Below are 19,925 nucleotides of genomic sequence, written 5' to 3'. Positions count from 1 at the left end.
ACTATAGATTGCTAGGCTCGTGAAATATTAAGATTGATAAGTAGGCCATATATGTTCAGGAGGCCACGGTAGAGATTTTCCTTCCCACAGTCTTTGAAATCATTCCATTTTTATAACCTAATGAAATATATTTATTGTAGAATTGTGTATGCACATGTCTATCATAGCTATATAATTACCATTTTATTATTTCTCATATCCCAACACTCGCTGTATAATACTGTCATATTAAACTTTGCCACAGGTTGGGATGAGGTCAGATGACTGGCATGGGGAAGTTCTGCCCTTATGTGATCCACAGACGGACATGAGAACTAGGCAAAGCAGATCTACTGAGGCAAAAGAAAATCGAGCAGCCAGCAACCGATACAACTATTATCTTCTCAATTTTACTGTTTAAAAAGTATATCTAACTTAGTCTACAATCCCACTTCTGTGGTGTCACAGGGTTATGCTAGATAGTGAGGAATCATTTTGGCATTGTTAGACAGCTATACTTTTTAATAAGGTAGCTTTCAAGGGGGAGGGGCAAAAAACCCCAGCATATTTCAAAATTCAAAGGCCTAAGCTTCTCAAAAGCTTGTGCAGATTTGGAAGCTAGCAAAAGACTGTCTCATTGGACAAGCTGTACAATCCAGGTAGCACATTCATGACACAACAACCCCTGGGGCTATACGAGAGATTTTGGTAGCTACTGGCATTGCAAAGTCAGTATCAAAGTCTGGCAGAATACTGGCATTGGACCTAAAAGTAGCTCCCCACAGAGGTTTTTAAATCCTGGCTGAAATCACAGCTTATCAATATCACTTTTGCCACAAGGAATTCTGGCCTCCTAGGGCTCTCTCTCTGACAGAAGTGGAATGTCACACCATCATTTTGCAAGTACATGAAGCAAGGGACAAAACCTGAGCAAAACGTGTTGGAAGGCAAGATAAGCCTTAGGTTTGAATCAAGTGATAAAGATTCAGTGCTTAAAAACTGTCCTAAGCCAGGACGTGAGTTTGGCCTAGAGGTAGAGTGCTTGCCTAGCATGCACAAAGACCTGGTTTGATACCACATGTACAGAAAAGCTGGAAGTGGTGCTGTTGCTCCAGTGGTAGAGCACTAGCCTTGAAAAAAGCTCAAGGACAGTGCTCAGCCCCAGGACTGGCAGCAAGGAAGAAAAAACTGTTCTAAGCAACCCAAGGCAATGACCAACAAGTAGTTGTTATTTGTATTGTCAGACTACAGGAACTACAAGCTGAGGTTTCACTCAGGGGGAAAAAATGAGTGTTTTGAAAGGGGACCACACTCTGCTCCATTATCACAGATGGGTGTATTATAGTAAATGAGAAACCTACTATATACTATATTTTATACATATATCTTTATGTGACTGTTACCTAGTAAATATTTGTTTTGAAGTGACACAGTTCTTGGTCTTTGTTTCTGATTTGAAAGCTTATAGAATTTAATTATATTTTCTTTTTATTTTGGTAAATAAATAAATAAATATATATATATATATATATTGCTATCTTTGATTGTGTGTGTGTGTGTGTGTGTGTGTGTGTGTGTGTGTGTCCATCCATAAACTTAGAGCCTGGGCACCATCCCTGAGTTTCTTTTGCTCAGGGCTATTGCTCTATCACCAGAGCCCCAGCTCCATTTCTGCCTTTTAAGTATTTTATTGGAGATTAGAGTTCTGCTTATACTGGCACTGATCATGGAATTGTGAACCTCAGATCTCAGCCTCATGAGTTGCTAGGATTATAGATAGGACTGCGCTACCAGCACCTGGCAATCATACTCAATTTTCTTTTTTTATTTTGGTCAGTCATGGGGCTTGAACTCAGATTCTAGGGCCTCTCCCTGAACTCCTTTGCCCAAGGCTAGGCTGGCTTTGAACTATGATCCTCAGTTCTCAGACTCCTGAATAGTTAGGATTATAAGCCACCAGTCCCCGGCTGAATCATACTCACTTTTAAGTGTTCCAGGTAGTAGTGTAATCTATACATGCACTTGGTTCAACGGATCTATAGAACTTCTTCATCCTGGGAAGGTAAATCTTTGTACCAAGTATGGAGCAACTCTTAGTTTCAATTTCCATCCAGCCTGTGGAAACTGCAGATTTCCTTCCTGTCTACATGGGTTTGACTATTGAAGATACCTCACACCAATGGAATCATGAATTATTTGTGGGTTTGTGACTGCTTTATTTCCTTGAGATGTTCTCAACTTTTGTCTATGGCATTGTATATGATAGGACGTACTCTTTTCTAATTAGGGTGAAATAATATTCCATTTTAATTAGCTATTATTTGCCCCATAGTCATTCATCTGTCACCTCTTGGATTTCATGAAGAAGGCTTCAATGAACATGATTGTACAAATACCTTAAGGCATTGTTTATACTGTTTTTGGATATATTCTGAGAATTGATATTGCTGGATCATACCCCACTCAACTCTATTTTAATTTTTTTCTTTTTCATTTCCCATACTATTTTCCAAAGTAGTGACAGCATTAAACTTTCTTTCTTATAGATCATATATCCTATGTTTTCTTTGAGTTCCCCATCCCCCAACTATCTCTATAGTCTGATTTTTGTAAAATATTAATTGATAACACCTTCACTGTTCAACTATTGCAGATCTAGAGCTGTTCATGATACTGCTGGTATATAATTTAAAAGGAACACATGAAAATAATATAGGAAATATTCTCTAGGCATCTGAAACCTCTTCTTTCCCAAGGATCAATCATTCCAGCACAGATAAAGTAGAGGAGGACGAGGAATGAAAAATGTAGGCTTTTATCTACCATGTTCAGCGCCAAGGCCATAACATACAGAAGATTCACTCAGCAACTTAGGTTAAAGGTTATCATTGAGTTTGATCATTTCAATTAGAATCAATTATTTTTAAAAATCAACAAAACAAAAAAGGTTTGTTTTTTAAGTCGTTGTGACAAAAGACTATGAACACATCTACAACAGAACTTTTAAAAATACTTTGCACATATTGTCACACTTAATGAATAAAATTAATCATAGTTTCATAGAAAATGGGTTTAGTTATTCTCAATGCATCTTTTTCTTCATGATCATAAAGTCCTAATGAAGAAGTTCCATGTAGGCACTTAACTGGCTCACTGACCAGCAGAGTTAAATATTTTTCTAAAACATTATTCACAAAGACATATTAAATAAACTAAATATCAGCTACCAACAACAGGTACAATATTTTCTGAGACTGTGTAAAAGGAAAAAATGAACAATTCATGACCATTATCATGAATATCTAAACCTATTTAATTCCACATGAGTATCTTTCAGTTGTACATTAAGTCATAAACAAATGTTGCAGAATGACTTTTAAAAATGGTACATTATAAAGTGATCTAAACAAAGGTATACCAGAGTATTGAATTTGGATTTCACTTCTTAGGTTATCTAGAGAACCTGGGAATTTTGGAAACAAGAGGACTGAATTTCTTCAACACTTAGATCATCCTTTCCAGTCTATCAACAATAGAAATAAAACACTGGAAAATTTGGGAATAGTGGAAAAGAGTAGTAAAGTAAGAATTCTTTTTTTGTTGTTTTAGTCAAAATAATGTTTAAGTGTGTAGTCACTGTACTCTAATGAAAATCTAAAAATTGTGTTATGAGTAGATGCGAGACTACTGCAAAAGGGATAGAAAAAATTCCTATTTTGTCTTATTCACTGACTCTATTTCAAAGCTGTTGTGTAAATGCATGTAGCATATCAAACAATGAGCCTTGGAATATGGGAAGTATTTTTCTAAACAACCAAGAATTCCAAGGACCTTATCCTTTCAGTTGTATCTACCAATTGAAATGTAAATCATGTAAAAGCATTTAACAGCAATCCAATCAGAATAAATCATTGCCATTTTCACTACCACTGGTGGACAGGATTTCGTTGTGAATTAGGAAATAGTACAAGAGTTTTGTCTGCCTACTAGAGTCCCACACACACATCCATTTATTAGGAAATTTGTAGTAGCACAGGAACAACTCCAATAGAAGAGATAATCACTCACTCTAATTATTGGAACTCTCTCCATTACAGAAAATGTATCTACCATATTTGCCAAAAGTTTAATTAAAATGAGATAGTTGAGATAATTAATATCATAGTAAACATAAGACAAACTAATAAAATGACCATTTTTCTCTTCCATTCCTTTTTAGCTATGCTGAAAGAGACTGTTTCAATTTTCAGTAACGACTTACCTAAAACAGTTTCTATGATTCATTTTTCTTGATATTTGTCTCAAGGAAGAATAAAAATTAAAGTCCTGGAAGCTTCTACAAGTATGCAACAATGGCAGGTTGTGTGACTCTTAGAAATGATTTCCATCATTTGAATAAATCAATTTTAATCTCAGTGCTGTTAAAAATTTCTTATAATGAGCTTTTTGTTCTAATGCTCTAAATGGTACAAGGACATACATAACATGTACAAACACAATACAGATTAACTTAAATAAGTACAAGTATATGTATGTTTAATGCATTCCTGGTTTAAAAACTGCATGTTGAAATATTTATAAATAGTATATTAAAGAATATGGAGTGGCCTCTTCTAAAGATAAACATATTAAATCAAAAGCATTTTGAAATGCAATATGTACATGAACTTCCCACGTCTCTACTTCTCCAAGGAAGAGCTAATGGTGGGTACAAAGAGAATGTCATTGAAAATACAATGTCACTCTTGGGGAAGCTTCATTTGTTCTTCTCACCTCTCCTGGAACACATTAAACAATAAGATGCAGTACACAAGAACCATCAAAAGGGAGCACTTTTGAGCCACCAAAACCCTGTGTTAGCCTAAAAAAAAAAAAAAAAAAAAAAAAAAACTACAATCTCCCCAACTATAGACAATGATACTATCTCAGGTATTTTATGTGCTAAAATGATCATTAAAAATTAAGCACCACATATAAGCTGCCATTTAGAATATTAATTTACCTTTGCTAATCATCTTTTTAACTTGAGGCTAAAAGAGTTCACTCACCATTCGGATAGTCGGGCTCAGTCCAGGAGATGTTGAAGGAGTCAGGAGAATAGGAGTGGACTTGGGGGACTGGTACCCCTTCTGGGATGTTCTCATCAGTGTGGGCCTCACCTGCCTCACTCAGTGTACACCCACCTCCTGTGCAAGCCTGAACAGAGCCAAGGAAACACAGCTTACTCTGGGTCCTCAAAGGTTAGCACTGAGAAAAGAAGATCCACACTAAAAGTTCTCAATTCTTTAAATACTATTCCCCTTTTCCCTTGAAGACAAATAGGTTTCAGTGCTTAAGTCTGACATTTAATTATCTTGCTTTTTTAGGAGATGGGATGTCATGGCAGATAAGAGAAAAATAAACTAGAATGCATTAGTCAAAGAACTATCCTGAGTTAGAGCAGAGAGATGTAGGCCATAAACTGAAACTACATTGGAACAAAAGTTTCCAGAATAATTAAACACACACACACACACACACACATACACACACACACACACACACACACACCTCTAATGAGAACAAACTATCAGAGACAAAGAAAAACACTTTAAGATAAATAAGTGCTTCTGATTGGGAATAAGAATAATAAATATCAAGACCAGGGTTCAATTCCTCAGGACCACATACATAAAAAAAGCCAGAAGTGGTGCTGTGGCTCAAGTGGTAGAGATCTAGTCTTGATAAAGCCCAAGGACAATGCTCAAGCCCTGAGTTCAAGCCCCAGGATTAGCAAAACAAAATTACAATGATATTTAAAAGTTATATATAAGCTGGGAACAGTGGCTCATGCCTGGAATCCTAGCTATTCAGGAGGCTGAGATCTGAGGATGGAGGTTCAAAACCAGCCCAGGCACTAAAGACCTTGAGACTCTTATTTCCAATTAACCATTAGAAAACTGGAAGTGGTGCTGTGGATTAAGGGGTAGGGCGGTAGCCTTGAGTGAAGAGTTCAGGGATAGTGCCCAGGCCCAAGTTCAAACCCCATGACGGAAAAAAAAAAGCAATATAAACTTTTTAGTATTTCTTCAGGTTACAAGTGCAGTTTATGATTTTCTGATACTTGAAATAGCCAACATTTCACTGAGGGATGGGGGAGCTTTCTGGTCAAATATTTATATATATATGCATTTGTATATATATATGTATGTATGTATATACATATGCATATATATAGTACTATAGTACTGTTTTCCAAGTTGTAACTAGTTGAAAAATTTCCAGAAAAATGTAATTGAAAATACATAATTAACAATTCCTGGTCTCCATGATGCCCTATTGGAATAATAGGCACCCATGTCTTCAAAATGATTTCACAGCAGCTTAAGCAAGTTTCAGATGGGTGAAATTGTAGTATGGGCATTTGGATTGGGGTCTTGATTACCTTGGGTGGGGTTCTCACCCACCCCCCACCTCCTCACACATACATACACTCTCATATTGGGGGTGGGAGCATATAGAGAAATCCGAGTTTTCTCCGAAAAAAGTTGATTATATCAAAAGTCCCAGTTTTTGTTTTTTTATGAATAACTGGTCATTCACTCATGGATTCATCATTATAAGCATTACTTGTATGTTTACAATTTTTACCAGTACATGCTTGAACCTGCACATCGAATTTTGGGAGATAAAGTCTTTATTTATTCCTTTATTTATATGTTCATTCATTTTTGTGCCAGTACTGGAGCTTGATTTCAGGGCTTTGTGCTCTCAGTTGGCTTTGTGGCTCAACGTGAGCTATACCTCTACTTTGGGCTTTTTCTGATTGACTGGAGTTAAAGAATATGTGTGATTCTTCTGCCTGGCCTGGCTTCAAACTGTGATCTCCAGATCTCAGGCTATTTGAGTAGTTAGGATTACAGGAGTGAGCCAGGAAAGCTAAGCAACATTTTAGTTTTTATTTCAGTCAAATGCAAAGTGAATACCATTGCTCCTCCAAGCTTGATTCAAATTCCCAGGTTATTTCCCTTTATTGGAAAGGCTACCTGAAGTCTTTGTTGCCTAAGTTTATGGTTTTCCAATCTTTCATCCACATGCTAAAAAACTCTAAAGGCAACTCCATTTTGCAGAGAACCCGATGCCCCTCTTCTATTCTACTGACCTTGAAAGCTAGTTTTTATATTGAAACTGTGAAATATACAATAATCCCTCAATTAACTAGGATGAACCCAAAATGTTCTGGTTCATTTAATTTACTGCTTAACAGGGTTAAGTAAAAAAAAAAAAAGAAAAGAAAACCTTTCAGTTAAGATTTCCTGAAAACACATTAGAGTATTTTCTGTCCTAATAAATGAATTGAAATTGAAAATAATGTGTGCAAGAATATTTGCCTAACAAGAGGTAGGGCAAGAACTTCCAAATCTTTCTGACTTCTTACATCAATATTACTCGGTGGTTGACAGATACTGTTTGATTCCACAGACTTTTGTTTAAGATTAAGTTTTTAGCATAATAGAATTTTATGGCTCAAAAAAATCATTCAAGGAAATTATTCAGTTCAATGTCCTAAATTTAGGTTAAGTGCATTTGCCTTAGGTTAAACAGTGCTAGAATCCAAATTAAAACTCAAGGGAGCAGGCTACTAAGTTAGTGTTGCTTATTTGTCAAGGTATTCCCAAATTATAAAATGCAGAATATTGAGTTTGACTGTACAGCATATCCTAAGAACTGCCTTGGGAGTAGAACTATTTTCATCTCATATGCTTCCTCTGGATAAAAGTCAAGAACATAACCATTTCTGGCTTAATATTGGTAGCTTCCCAGCAGTTGAAATGTCTCTTGATTTTGATATGATCGCTATTTTGAAAGTCATAAAGACTTGTGCATTAGCTTTTGAAATCAAGTTAGTATACATCTTCTTATTTTTTGAATATAGTTGTGAGTAACCAAAACTGTTGTTTCAAAGAACCCATCTGCTCTGCTGCGTACCCAGGCACATGGCGTGATTTGAAGAGGACTTTTTTTTTTTTTTTAACATTGTCTGATTGTCCTTGTTTTGTGGTGTCAAGTCAGAAAGCAGTACCTGAATGCAGTTTATTTTCTCGTGGTATAATATTTAGAGCATTCAAGAGCATGTTAAGTAAAATGAATGCATACACAGTGTCTACATAAATGTAAATTTATTCATAATCAAGAGCAGAATATTTTCTATGGCATTTATCAAAGCAAATATCCTTATATAGGTATTGCTATAAAATGAAGAGTGTGTTTAGAACAAATAGGGACAATCTCATGTTTATATTCAGTTATTTTCAGATGTGCTATTAAACTTAAAAAAGATTATATTTCATAAAAAAAACCTATCACAAAAGGAACTTCTGAGTATAAATTCCATGGTAATAGCAAGGTCTTTTAAAAGACCTTTCTATAAAAGTGCTCTTTTGCATTAAAAAATGCTATTGTCTACCTAGAGAAATCTGTAAATGATGTTGATTCTGAGGCTTCATTAAATGACTGTTCTTCAGAAACAGAAGTCTGATGCAAACCACAGTGAAATAACAATCAAGAATATTTGAGGGTCATTTAAACCTTCATTTTAAAATATAAGATTTACACTTTCCTACTGTGACTTGTTTTTCAAATGAATACAAGCTCTGCAGGACAATCACCTCATTAATCTTAGCATTTTAGAAAAAAATCATTCAACAATTATGAAATACTACCAATACTAAAAATATTGTGGGGCTGGGAGTGGCCTAGTGGTAGAGTGCTTGCCTAGCATGCACGAAGACCTGGGTTTGATTCCTGGTTACCACATACATAGAAAAAAGCTGGATGTGGTGCTGTGGCTCTAGGGTTCTAGCCTTGAGAAAGTCCAAGGAAGTGCTCAGGCCCTGAGCTCAAGTCCAGGTATTAGAAATAAATACACACACACACACACACACACACACACACACACACACACACCACACGCGGGCGTGGACAGGCACACACAGGTGCTGGTTTTGAGGGTTGAGTTCAGGGCACTGTCTGTGAGCTTTTTTTCTTTTTCTCTCTTTCTTTCAAGGCTGGCACAGCTCCACTTCTGGCTTTTTGTCAGTTCATTGGAGGTCAAGAGTCTCAGGAACGCTTACCTTTCTTGCCTAGGCTGGCTTTGAACAACAATCCATAGAACTCAGCCTCCTGAGTAACTAAAATTACAGACATGAGCCATGGTATCTGGCTAGAAAATTATTTCTAATAGGCTCAAATTAAATTTGAGAAAAATATGACTCAGATGTCTATCTGTTGTTTTTGTATAATATAAAATAAATATGAAAATTAAGGATTAATAGGATTCATATTTAGGATAGGAGCTCAGTTTGCAGTATAAAAATCAAAACATATTCCAATCTATTTTAAAGAGAGGGAACAAGGACAAGACAAAGGAAAGAAAGTAGGAAGGTAAAGGGTGGGACCAGAGAAAGTGACAGAAATAAAGTAAACGTACTCCCAGCTTGATGAGATATTTATTACCAGGGAGCAGGTATTGGAGCACATGGTGCTTGAAAAGTTCAGTGCTGTTATAGATGACATTCCAAACTGTAAAATCATGAGTATGATTTGAAATATATAATACATAACGTTCCAGAATCCCATTGAGTTTCTGTGGCTGTTTCCATCTGGAAATGAAAAAACAAGCAACGAAAAAGTGTAGCATTAGTATCAGTATTCATTCAAGACAAAATGAAACATGCAGAATCAATGAAGGATACATATGAAGTTGTATTTGTGCTGTTATAAGAAAACAAGGCATGTTCCACTCAAAGGTAATGCCTTTCTAGCTCCCTTACGCGTTTTTGTACTACAAGCTACATAAAATTTTAAGTAACTGGAAGACAAGGAGCACGTATTTTCTTCAAGCTACTCAGGAAAGGAAGACGTGTTATTAGAGTACACAAGGAAGAGGAAGACTGGGAGAGCCTAAGTAATCAAGGAGGAAACACGCAGATTGATATGGGGGACTTATGTTTAATTAAATTGGATTTGGGAAAGTTGAAAGAAGGATAAAACACATTCCAGAAGAGGGCTCCTTCTTCTGAATGATGTAGATTGAGAAAGGCAAGTCCCAGCAGACAGATAGCAAAAGGTTCAACTGAGTTGGAGATCTTTTAGGGTATGTGAGCAGCCTTGGTTGAAGGACAACTGAAAGCCAACATTAAAGTTTGTATGAGCAAGAGGGTATGAATCACAGTGCTTTTCAGCTCAAATGAATGTCCTGATTACTTCCGTGCCATCCTTTCTTTCACGGAAGGGAAAACTAGGACCAAGAGCTATAAATGTGACTAAGCATTAATTAATGATAAGAGAGGATTATTCGATTGTAGAACAGAATTACAGTAAACCCTATACGTCATCCTTACCTGTATGTTAGGAAATGAACCAAAATCACTAATACTAGAAATAATCTGGGAACAGGTAATGTTGATTAAGAGACACTGTAGCCCAAATATGACTGCAGAATTGAAAGTCCTTTGTATGATTATCTAAATAAAAATACATTTAGAATAAAAGAAATAATCTAAATATGCAAAATTTCCTTTCTGACTTCAAACAGAAGGAATAAGTAAATCAGAAGATCCTGGTTTACCCTCTGAAAAATTCTATACCTATATGTGTTCATATACTTCCATTATTTAAATCAATAAACAACAATAGTCCACATATAGAAAGCTAAAGACGTATGTGTATATGCCAGTTGTTCCTTGTTTGTGGGTCTGTGGACACATGTATGTCAGCCAGATTATGTGGAGGCAGAACAGAAATGAAGTTGGCAAATGATAATTAAACGTTCCCAGAACCACTAGTAAGAGTCATTCCTGTGCATTGAATGACAATAAAATGAATTCAAAGTCACCAGCCCTTCCCCCAATTGGTTGAACTCACTGGAATTCTTGCATGAACCTACATGTGAAAGACATATTTCTACTTACTGTACATATACAGTTCTAGAATCCAGGACGGTCAAAATTGGGGGATCCACATGTTCGGGTGGCAGTTGTGCTGTGAACAGTATGACCCGGGAACTGTTTGTGCAGCCCACGTGGGTGCATGCACTAAGAAGAAACTGGTGGGGCATAAATACTCCTAAATCTAGGGAAGGAAAGAAACAAGGATTTATTCACCATCATTGATATTACTCAGAAGCTCTCATCCATCGCCCTTTTACATTGCTACCCCGGGAAATGTTAAAGCTTAACCTAACAATAGCCATAAAGTCAATAGTAATAAAATAGAGAGTGGTTAATGTCTTACATAGATGATGGCACTATTCAAATAGGCACGTATCAGTCAGACTTCTGATTTGACTTTCTCATTTTAACAATTTTTCTGTTTCCTTGAATGTCCAGGATCAAGTAAATCATTTTCTGGATTTTAGTCTTAGTTCAAAGACCCCATTAAAAATAAATGAGATATTTAATTTATTTTAAAGCATATTTGAAGACAACAAGAGTTGCTTTTGAAATGCAAATATATAGCCTGTAACAATGACTTTGAGTTTGTAATTCCTTTTGCCAGATATCTTTCTTCTAGCTACCTAGCCCACTATTATTTGACCTTCAAATTGTCAGGTTTAGTGAAAATGCCTGCTTCTTTCTTAAGAAAAAGAACACTCTTAAGTTAGAAACACTTCCGGCTCTCACCAGGATACAAGGAGAAAAAATTGTGCACAGATTTTTAATGACAAATTAATGACTTTTAATGTGACAATTACAATATAGTGCCATCATTATTTGTTTATTTATTGTTTCAGTGCACTAAACACCTTAAGGGAAAATATAGTGCTATAATCACTTTGCATTCTCAGTACCCATTTCAAAGTCTGGTATATCATGTCTTAAAATATATATACATATATAGGAATCAATGAAAGAATAATTAATGAATGAGATGATCTCAGTAAATCTGAGCTGTATATCAATGATAATGATAAAAAAATAGGATAGTATCTCGGCCAGGAATAGACTGTTTTTTTTTTTTTCTAAATCTGAACTCCTTAGTACATTGTACCTGTTCACCTTTCTAATGGATATCATATTCCTTGCATTAAACTACACTAATCAGTAATTCCTTAATTTAATTCTGAGATGCCATGAACACTTCATTTTAAAAGGTATTTCGTAATCTTACCAAAGTTCATTCAGGTTTGCCAAGCTGTGAACATCATTCATATTTTACGCTACTAAGAATAATCATTATTGTCTGGAACATCTTTGAAATAAGTCACAATTTAAGTGACACCAATTCTTCATTCCTATTAACCTTGAAACATTTTCATGTTTAAAAGAGTAATGAAATGCAACCTAATTCAGGCAAATAGATTTTGTAATGCACTGCTATCAAAAGTAAACTAGGAAAAGAACACCTAGATTTCCATGAGAAGTGCAATCAATAGCTTAAACACATAGGTTACCTGAAGACAGACAGATTAGTAATTTTATAGGAAATAAAGAGATTTCAGAGCAAAAAGTGGTCAGTCAGTGACTTGGAACTTTCAATTGAAATCTTGCTAATTTTTTTTAACAACTTGTATCCTATCGGTGATGAAGATGAATTTGAATACGTTCCATCAATGTGCTCAGATGATCCATGGCAAAGACATGGAGTCAGAAGATGTGCCTGCAACTGGAATGACAACTTACAGAAAGTAATGGGATGGATGAGAGCTTGAACATAGGAAGACTTCACCCAAAGAAGAACCACCACACAAAGAACCGCCATAGACAATAATGATGAGACAATCATGCTTCGAGGGTGACATACTACGATGATCTCTTTATCATCTCTCCCTAACCTGCAGAAACTTTGTGACACCCTCCCATCAGTCTGAATTCTTGGTTATCCTTTGGGAAAGTGAAGCTGAGGATTTTACTCTAAGTCATTTCAGGAGCAAAATCAACATGGGCTTCTATAGTAGCCAGAGGTAATATAACCAGTGTCAATGGATTATCTCTTAGGCTGGTCATACCATCTTATTTAATTTCTTACTGTAATTACCCAAACAAAAAATAATCCAGACATTGCTCTGCCATTTATTTCTTGACTTCATATCCCTCCCAGAAGAATGGAAATGTTTTGAATACAAAAGGATTATTTGCTATTATATTCATTGGGATACCTCTGGGACTGGGAAAAAAATGATCAATTATAATAGTCTTATTTGAATAAATGAATGGGCAAGACCAGAGGAAAGCTTCATGTCCCTTATGAAGATTATCCCTTTTTTCCTCAGAAATACTTAACTGTCTAAGGATATCTAAAAATCTTCAGTAATCTAGTGAAGTTAATTGTCTGACCATTGCAGGTATCTGCCTTTATAAAGAAGAGTTACCAATAAACAATTAACTGTAACCCTAGTGTCTTATATCTCTAACTCTAGCTATTCAGAAGCCTATGATCTACAGGATCACAGTTTAAAGTCAGCCTTGGCAAAAAAGTGCACTAAACTTCTCCAAAATGATGAGTGAAAAGCAAAGCTGGACTTATGGCTGGATCCCTATAGCAAGCATGGGGCTCTGTATTCAAATTTTAGTAGTCAAAATTTAAGTAAATATGACATAAAGCTTAAGTGAATTTCACAACAACATATATTTCCAAAATACTATATAAAAATCATCATAAAAATGAATAAAAAGGAGACCGATATAGACCAAAATGTTAATAGTGTTTTCCAGTGAGGGTATGTAACAGATACTAATCAGTTTGAGGGAAGAGCACATACACATTTTTCAAAATTCCTATGCTATACACATATAACATTGATGGAGAAGAAATGGTTGGAGTTTATCAATATCATTTTCTTAGTTGGAACAGATATATGGCCTCAAACCTGTTTAACACCTGCCCCCATACACTCCAGCGTCAGCCTTATTCTCTCCTCAATGACTTCAGTGTTGGCTCAGTTTTCTTTTCAATCATAATCCCCCTTTTGGCAACTCTAACATCCTCATAATGACTCATCTTCAATTTTTGGCTTGACTTTAACTTCCTCAATTGCACTGCCCTTCACCTCTACTTCATTTATCCACTGTCCAGTGTAGGGACACGCATTACTTGATCAACTCCAGAAACAATATCCAGGATTCCAAAATCAAAAATGTAGCAAGTGCAGCCAGAAGCTGGTGACTTCTAAATTCATTCTAATTCATTCACAGCACTGCAATCGATCCCCTCACTCTCTCACCACCACATATTGTCCTGTCCTTGGATATTCTCTTTTTTTTTCAATTTTCAAATTATTGGTCACTCGGCTATTTAGCCATCCATTAGAAAGTCGCATTTCCAGGTCTTGTGGATATTTCACCTCCTCAGTCTTCTGCTTTCTTGATTTCTCAGGTCTCTATACATTTTATCATCTTATCACCAGAAAGACATCTCAGATTGAACACAGTGAAATAACTTAATACAGTTGAATGTTCCCTGTTTGAACTGCCTCTCTGGAGTACTCAGCAAGAAGTATCTTGTTTCCTTTTTTGTTAAAAATCTTTTTATCATACTACTTATTTTCCTTCTTGGTTCAGCTATGGCATAGCCAATTATTTAAAGGAACCCAGAGGATCTAAGCTTCAAGTTTCTTCCTCTGAATTACTATGATAGTGATAATCTGTGACACAGAAACTGAAATCAGCCTTGCAGTCATATCAATATTGTTATATTTTCTTTTATCCTGTACTGCCTCTGATCCCATCTCTCTTGCTCATATCATTCTTATTTAAATTTCTTTTATGTCATAAATTCAGAATTTAACTACCTAAGAGTTATTGTTTATACATAGAATAGCTCTGGTCAGGAAATAGTAACAGCAAGAGAAACAAAATGAAGAGATCACTTGATAGAATAGAATGAGCGCTCAGAATTGAGCTATAATGTCCAGGAGAAACAGGAAGCGGGAAACCCACACAGAAGGAATGATTATTGCAAAGGTTTTAGCCAAGAGCCAAGTAAAAGAAAAGACAGCAGTGTCCGTAGAAATTTTAAAGTCATAGACAGTCCATGGCAACATTTCAATTTACCTATGTGTGAGGTAGAAATGATAAGAATGGGCAGGCTCTAAGAGGCCATCTGGGTAGTAATTCTACTGTGCAGGGGAGAATGGTACTCCAAGTGCTGAAGAAATAAGTAAGAACCCACGATGCTTCCACACCTTCAATGAAGAACTGGCTCCAGAATGACCTCGATTCATTTAGTGCTAAGTTATAAGGGAGTGAAGTCAGATATTAATTTACGCTCTAGGCTGGGAGTGTGTCTTGGGGTTAGATTACTTGCCTAGTTTGCATGGAGCCTTGGGTTTGATTCCTTGGTACCACAGACACTGAAAAATGCCAGAAATGGTGCTGTGGCTCAAGGGTAGAGTATTAGCCTTGAGAAAGCTCAAGGGTAGTGCCCAGGCCCTGAGTTCAGGCCCCAGGAGTAGGAAAGAAAAGATATTAAGTTATGCTTTGCAAGTAAAGACATAAGTGTACAAAAGTTAGAGGCATCAGTATATATGTCTTAAAAACTGAGATTTGTAAGTATTATATGCTCAACCTACACTTGTATGACCATAACACAGACTCTCAGGACTCCTATAGATTTAAACCTTTTCCCCACATTTTATTCCTGGTCAGTTAATTTACAAGATAAAACATATGATTAAGCTACATTTTCTGTTTGAGAAATATGACAAGCAAGCACACTAGGACTTGGTATTATCTTTGATTCTGAAAAATCTGAAAACTACCATCTCGAGTTCAAAGAAAGCCAATGTGATTAAATGCTTTTGTGACTCCTAAGTCATTTTTATACTTGCATTGCCTCACCTCAAAGTACATTATTCTCAATGCATTTCCATAAAAAGATGAAGAAGGGATAGACTTTGAAAAAACTGAGAGATGCATAAAAATAGAAGGAAGTAGAATCTGACTGGATTTATGGTAAAGGAAGTTTTACAGGTGGTAAACTGAGCAAGCCTTGGTGAAATGGGATGAGTCAATAAAGAAATTTGAAAGGAAATGTAGAAAAGAGGAGGAGGTATTGGTGGGGGGGAGAGTAGCTATGCAAAAAAATAGGCACAATCGGGAGGTATTGTTTTTTATTTTCAGAACAGTTATTTAAAAGAAGTGGAAAGAAGGCTTATGAGGAAGCATAAACATAAGCTATCAGGTTAACATTTAAAGTATAAAGAGGAGTGTAACGACACCTGTCTCCTGAACTAAGTGCCACTGATTTGATAATATGTTTCTAAGGATGTGATTAGGCTTTCCAGGGCAATGCCATGGATCAATGGATTTAAACAATTGCAGGTATGTATACATGCAAATGGATGGTAGGGGAACCCTGGAAACAGAAGGGACCCTGTCTGTCAAAACATCTTGTTTTCCATTTGCTTGATTGCATCATTTGCATGAGATCAAACAGAGGGAGTTGTGGACAGAAAAAAAAACAGATCACTGTAATATGGTAATCTGTGTTAGAAATGGATCCACAGCTATTGTCCTCAGACTAGTTACAAGGAAATACATTGCAGTGCATGAAAACCCCACTGATTACTGTCAAGCAAACTATAATTTACAATACTATCCATGAATTATATGCTATTTTACAATTGATTTCATGCTGTTGTTCAGAGAAATTTCATTGATCTCAATTTACAAACGAACGAATAAGCAGGCAACGATTTTCTTTTAACTCCCTGTGTAAACTGAGGACTCCGTACCTTCTAATGTACTTTTCCTCCTTGGAAAAATTTACAAGCAGGGATTGCTTTATGATGAGGTGATGCTAGTGTTGTTTCTGCTATCTTTCCAGTGTTTCCTAAGTAGGAAACAAAGCTTTCCTGTCTCCTGTGTGTGCAATCCTTACTTCAATCATGTGGATGTTTATAACTTGGGAATGAATGCTTTAGGCAGTAACTGACAACAACATCTGTCACACTGTACTCCAACTTCTTCAGGACGTTGACAGGTGCCAGTTCAGTGAGAATAAAGGCAGTGGAGACTGTGTGTGTGTGTGTGTGTGTGTGTGTGTGTGTGTGTGCGCGCGCGCGCGCGCGCGCGCGCGCGCGCGCGCGCGCGTATTTCATAGATGACGGGATAGCAATGAGCTACACCAAAGAGCTCTTGAAATGTCACAGTATTCACTTCTACCTTATGTAATTAGCCTGTGCTCTGTACTTGCTTGCTCAGCCTTCTTGATTCAAGAGAAATGAGATTCTCATCATTAATAAAAACAGACGTTTTATTTAACTTTATTTGAAGCTTTTGTTCCTTATTGAAGCTTTTTAATTTTGGGGGGAGGGGTGAGACAAGTAAGCAATTCATACCACCAAGATCTCACCCTGTGCTTTCAAATAAGTTTGTATAGCTGGAATCACAATTTTCCTGAAAAGGAGTCAGATAAAAAATTGGGTCCAAATTAGGCAACCGAACAACAAATTCTTCCATCCATGCTTATAATGTTTTTTTTTAATCTCCTCAGAGAAATCTACAACTTTCTTTTTTTTTAAATCAAAACTGTTCAACATTCCTATCATCTTTGGAGAGTCTCTCACTTGTCCTTAATGTGCACATAGTTAGCAAACTATTGAGTTGCCCTTTAATCAATCTTCCTTGTAAGCATCTTTATACCAGCCACAATTATTCATGGTATTATAAACTCTGAGAATGGGGATGCCTTTTCTCATGAACATATCTTATGACTCTTAATACTCTGGGCACTCCTGAAGGCTGAACAATAAAGCATTTATTGCCAGAAGAAAACTGGGAAAAAGGTTAGGAAGACATGCAATCAGAGCATCATGCTTGGAGCAAGAGACCTACGTGAGAAAGTCTTGCTGAATAGGAATTGCTGTTCATTGGCTGGGGAGGGCATGGAATCCCACCCATTACTGTCAGAGGTGACAATGGGGGCTCATATTTATTTCCTTCTTTTCTTCTTTGGCTGGTTAGAACAAAAGACTACTATGAGAAATGACATAAGCAGGCCGTATTCTTCTCCAGCTGTTAGCCTATCTGGCTTTCTGAACACCTCTAGCCCTCTTGGTAATAAGTTGTAGTATGTTAAACCTGAGGCTGTTTTCCTAATCATTTTTTATAAGGTAAACTTAGAGTAATCCCTACCCTTCACCTCTCTTCTGACCCCACCTTACTATCTCTTTTACTGCCTTGCCAGTGGTCAAGGGGAGGTAGAGAATGGGGATGAATAGTTGGCTTTTAATTTTCACCAATGCTCTCAGTTCATACTCCAAGGAAGGGAAAACTGTGACTAAGTTTTCAGTGTTATTGTCTGAACAAATTCAATAACATAATGAGACTAAGTCTTTCATGAAAAACATAAGATTTGTGTTTAGGACATAGTTTGCTATTCACTACATTTTTTAGCAAACTTAGGAATAAGCTAATATTACACAAGTTTCTTACACACATAAGATTGTTAAATCCCAGATGTTAATAATGAGGCAAAATAGAAAAATAAATGTCAAACCGGGTGCTGGTAGATCCTACCTGTAATCCTAGCTACTCAGGAGGCTGAGATCTTAGGATCACTGTGAAAGCCAGCCTGGGCAGAAAAGAACCTGTGAGACTCTTATCTCCAATTAACCACTCAAAAAATTGAAGTGGAGCTGTGGCTCAAACTGGTAGAGCACTAGCCTTGGGCAAATGAGCTCAAGGACAGCTCATAGGCCCTGAGTTCAAGCCCCATGATGGATTAAAAATGAAAAAGAATAAAGAAAAAAGAAAAAGAAACATCTGTGTACCCATGAGAGGAAAAGAAGAAATTTGTTAAGTCAGTGTAATAAAATATGACAGTAAAGGTAAGAAGTATTATGAATTTAGTAAAAGTGAGTCTAACAATGACTACCATTCACTACTTGCCAGGCACTTTTAAGTGCCTTGCCAGTTCAGTAAAGTATCATCTGAGAAGAGTTTTCAATGAAGACCTATAATCAATCTTTAAATATTAATTCGATATTTATTTCAGCCTAGCTCTGCACTTGGCAGCCAATGGCATGAGAAAATAATGAGCCTCTGCCCTTAAGAGCCATGATTATGTCTTTTGGGTGGCAAGACATCTACATTTGTTTTTTGGCAAACTCTGATGCCAGCTTTCAGATGCAAATCAAATACCATCTCCTAGAGTAAGCCTTTTCCTCCTCTTCTGGGGTTGGATTAATTACTCTCTCCTGCTTCAATAGTAGCATCTTTCACTCTCCCTCTGACACTCTATCCAGATTTATTATATTATGAGGTACATTTTTCAGTATTTCTTTAACATAAACTCTCCTAAGTGGAATTTCAAAGACAAGCCGGGATCATTTGGGATCCTGACAAGGGACAAAGGACACATGGAACTGAAATAATATTGAAGAGAAAAGTGGAGAGTTGAGGGGAAAATTGAAGAATGATCACATAGGTGGGTAGAAATAAGCTGAACTGTTTCCATCTTAGTGATGAGGTCCACACCAAGCTAAAAAAGAGCCAGGCTCTAGGAAAAGGTCCTTTCAGAAGCATAGTTACTGCATAGACTAGGGAAGAACCAGCCCTTCCCCTGTGCCTTGCCTGCTCTTTTCCTTATGCTGTTTCCCTCTCGTGGAGATCACAGGATCCAGAAATGAAGTAGGTGGAAAATGTCAGTGCCATTAGCTCATGTCTGTAATCCTAGCTACTCTGGAGGCTGGGATCTGGATTGTGGTTTGAAGCCAGCCTGGGAAACTAAGTCTGTGAGACTCTTGCTTCCAATTTACTATTGAAAACAGGGAGTGTAGCTATGGCTCAAATGGTAGAGTGTTTATCTTGAACAAAAAAGCTCAGGAACAGGGGCTGGGAGTTGGGCCTAGTGGCAGAGTGCTTGCCTAGCATGCACAAAGACCCAGGCTCTATTCCTTGATACCACAAACATAGAAAAAAGCTGAGAAAAGTCCAACAACAGTACTCAGGCCCTGAGCTCAA

The 19,925-nt window shown here is 36.7% G+C and overlaps 1 protein-coding gene across 1 annotated transcript in view; it reads right to left on the bottom strand.

Annotated features, from left to right (window-relative positions):
• Ush2a (usherin) overlaps nucleotides 1-19,925 on the bottom strand; it is a 606,255-nt gene that overhangs the window by 291,597 nt on the left and 294,733 nt on the right. The window contains exons 32-34 of the mRNA XM_090341196.1: nucleotides 10,932-11,091; nucleotides 9,449-9,620; nucleotides 5,028-5,175 (exon numbers count right to left, since the gene is read on the bottom strand). Of these exons, the coding sequence (XP_090197322.1) occupies nucleotides 5,028-5,175; nucleotides 9,449-9,620; nucleotides 10,932-11,091 (480 nt within the window). The remainder of the gene's footprint in view (nucleotides 1-5,027; nucleotides 5,176-9,448; nucleotides 9,621-10,931; nucleotides 11,092-19,925) is intronic.

The sequence above is a fragment of the Megascapheus bottae genome, chromosome 10 (assembly GCF_031878675.1).
Source record: "Megascapheus bottae isolate mThoBot1 chromosome 10, mThoBot2.hap1, whole genome shotgun sequence".
NCBI classification, from domain to species: domain Eukaryota; kingdom Metazoa; phylum Chordata; class Mammalia; order Rodentia; family Geomyidae; genus Megascapheus; species Megascapheus bottae.
This window is presented reverse-complemented; position numbering and strand designations above follow the sequence as displayed.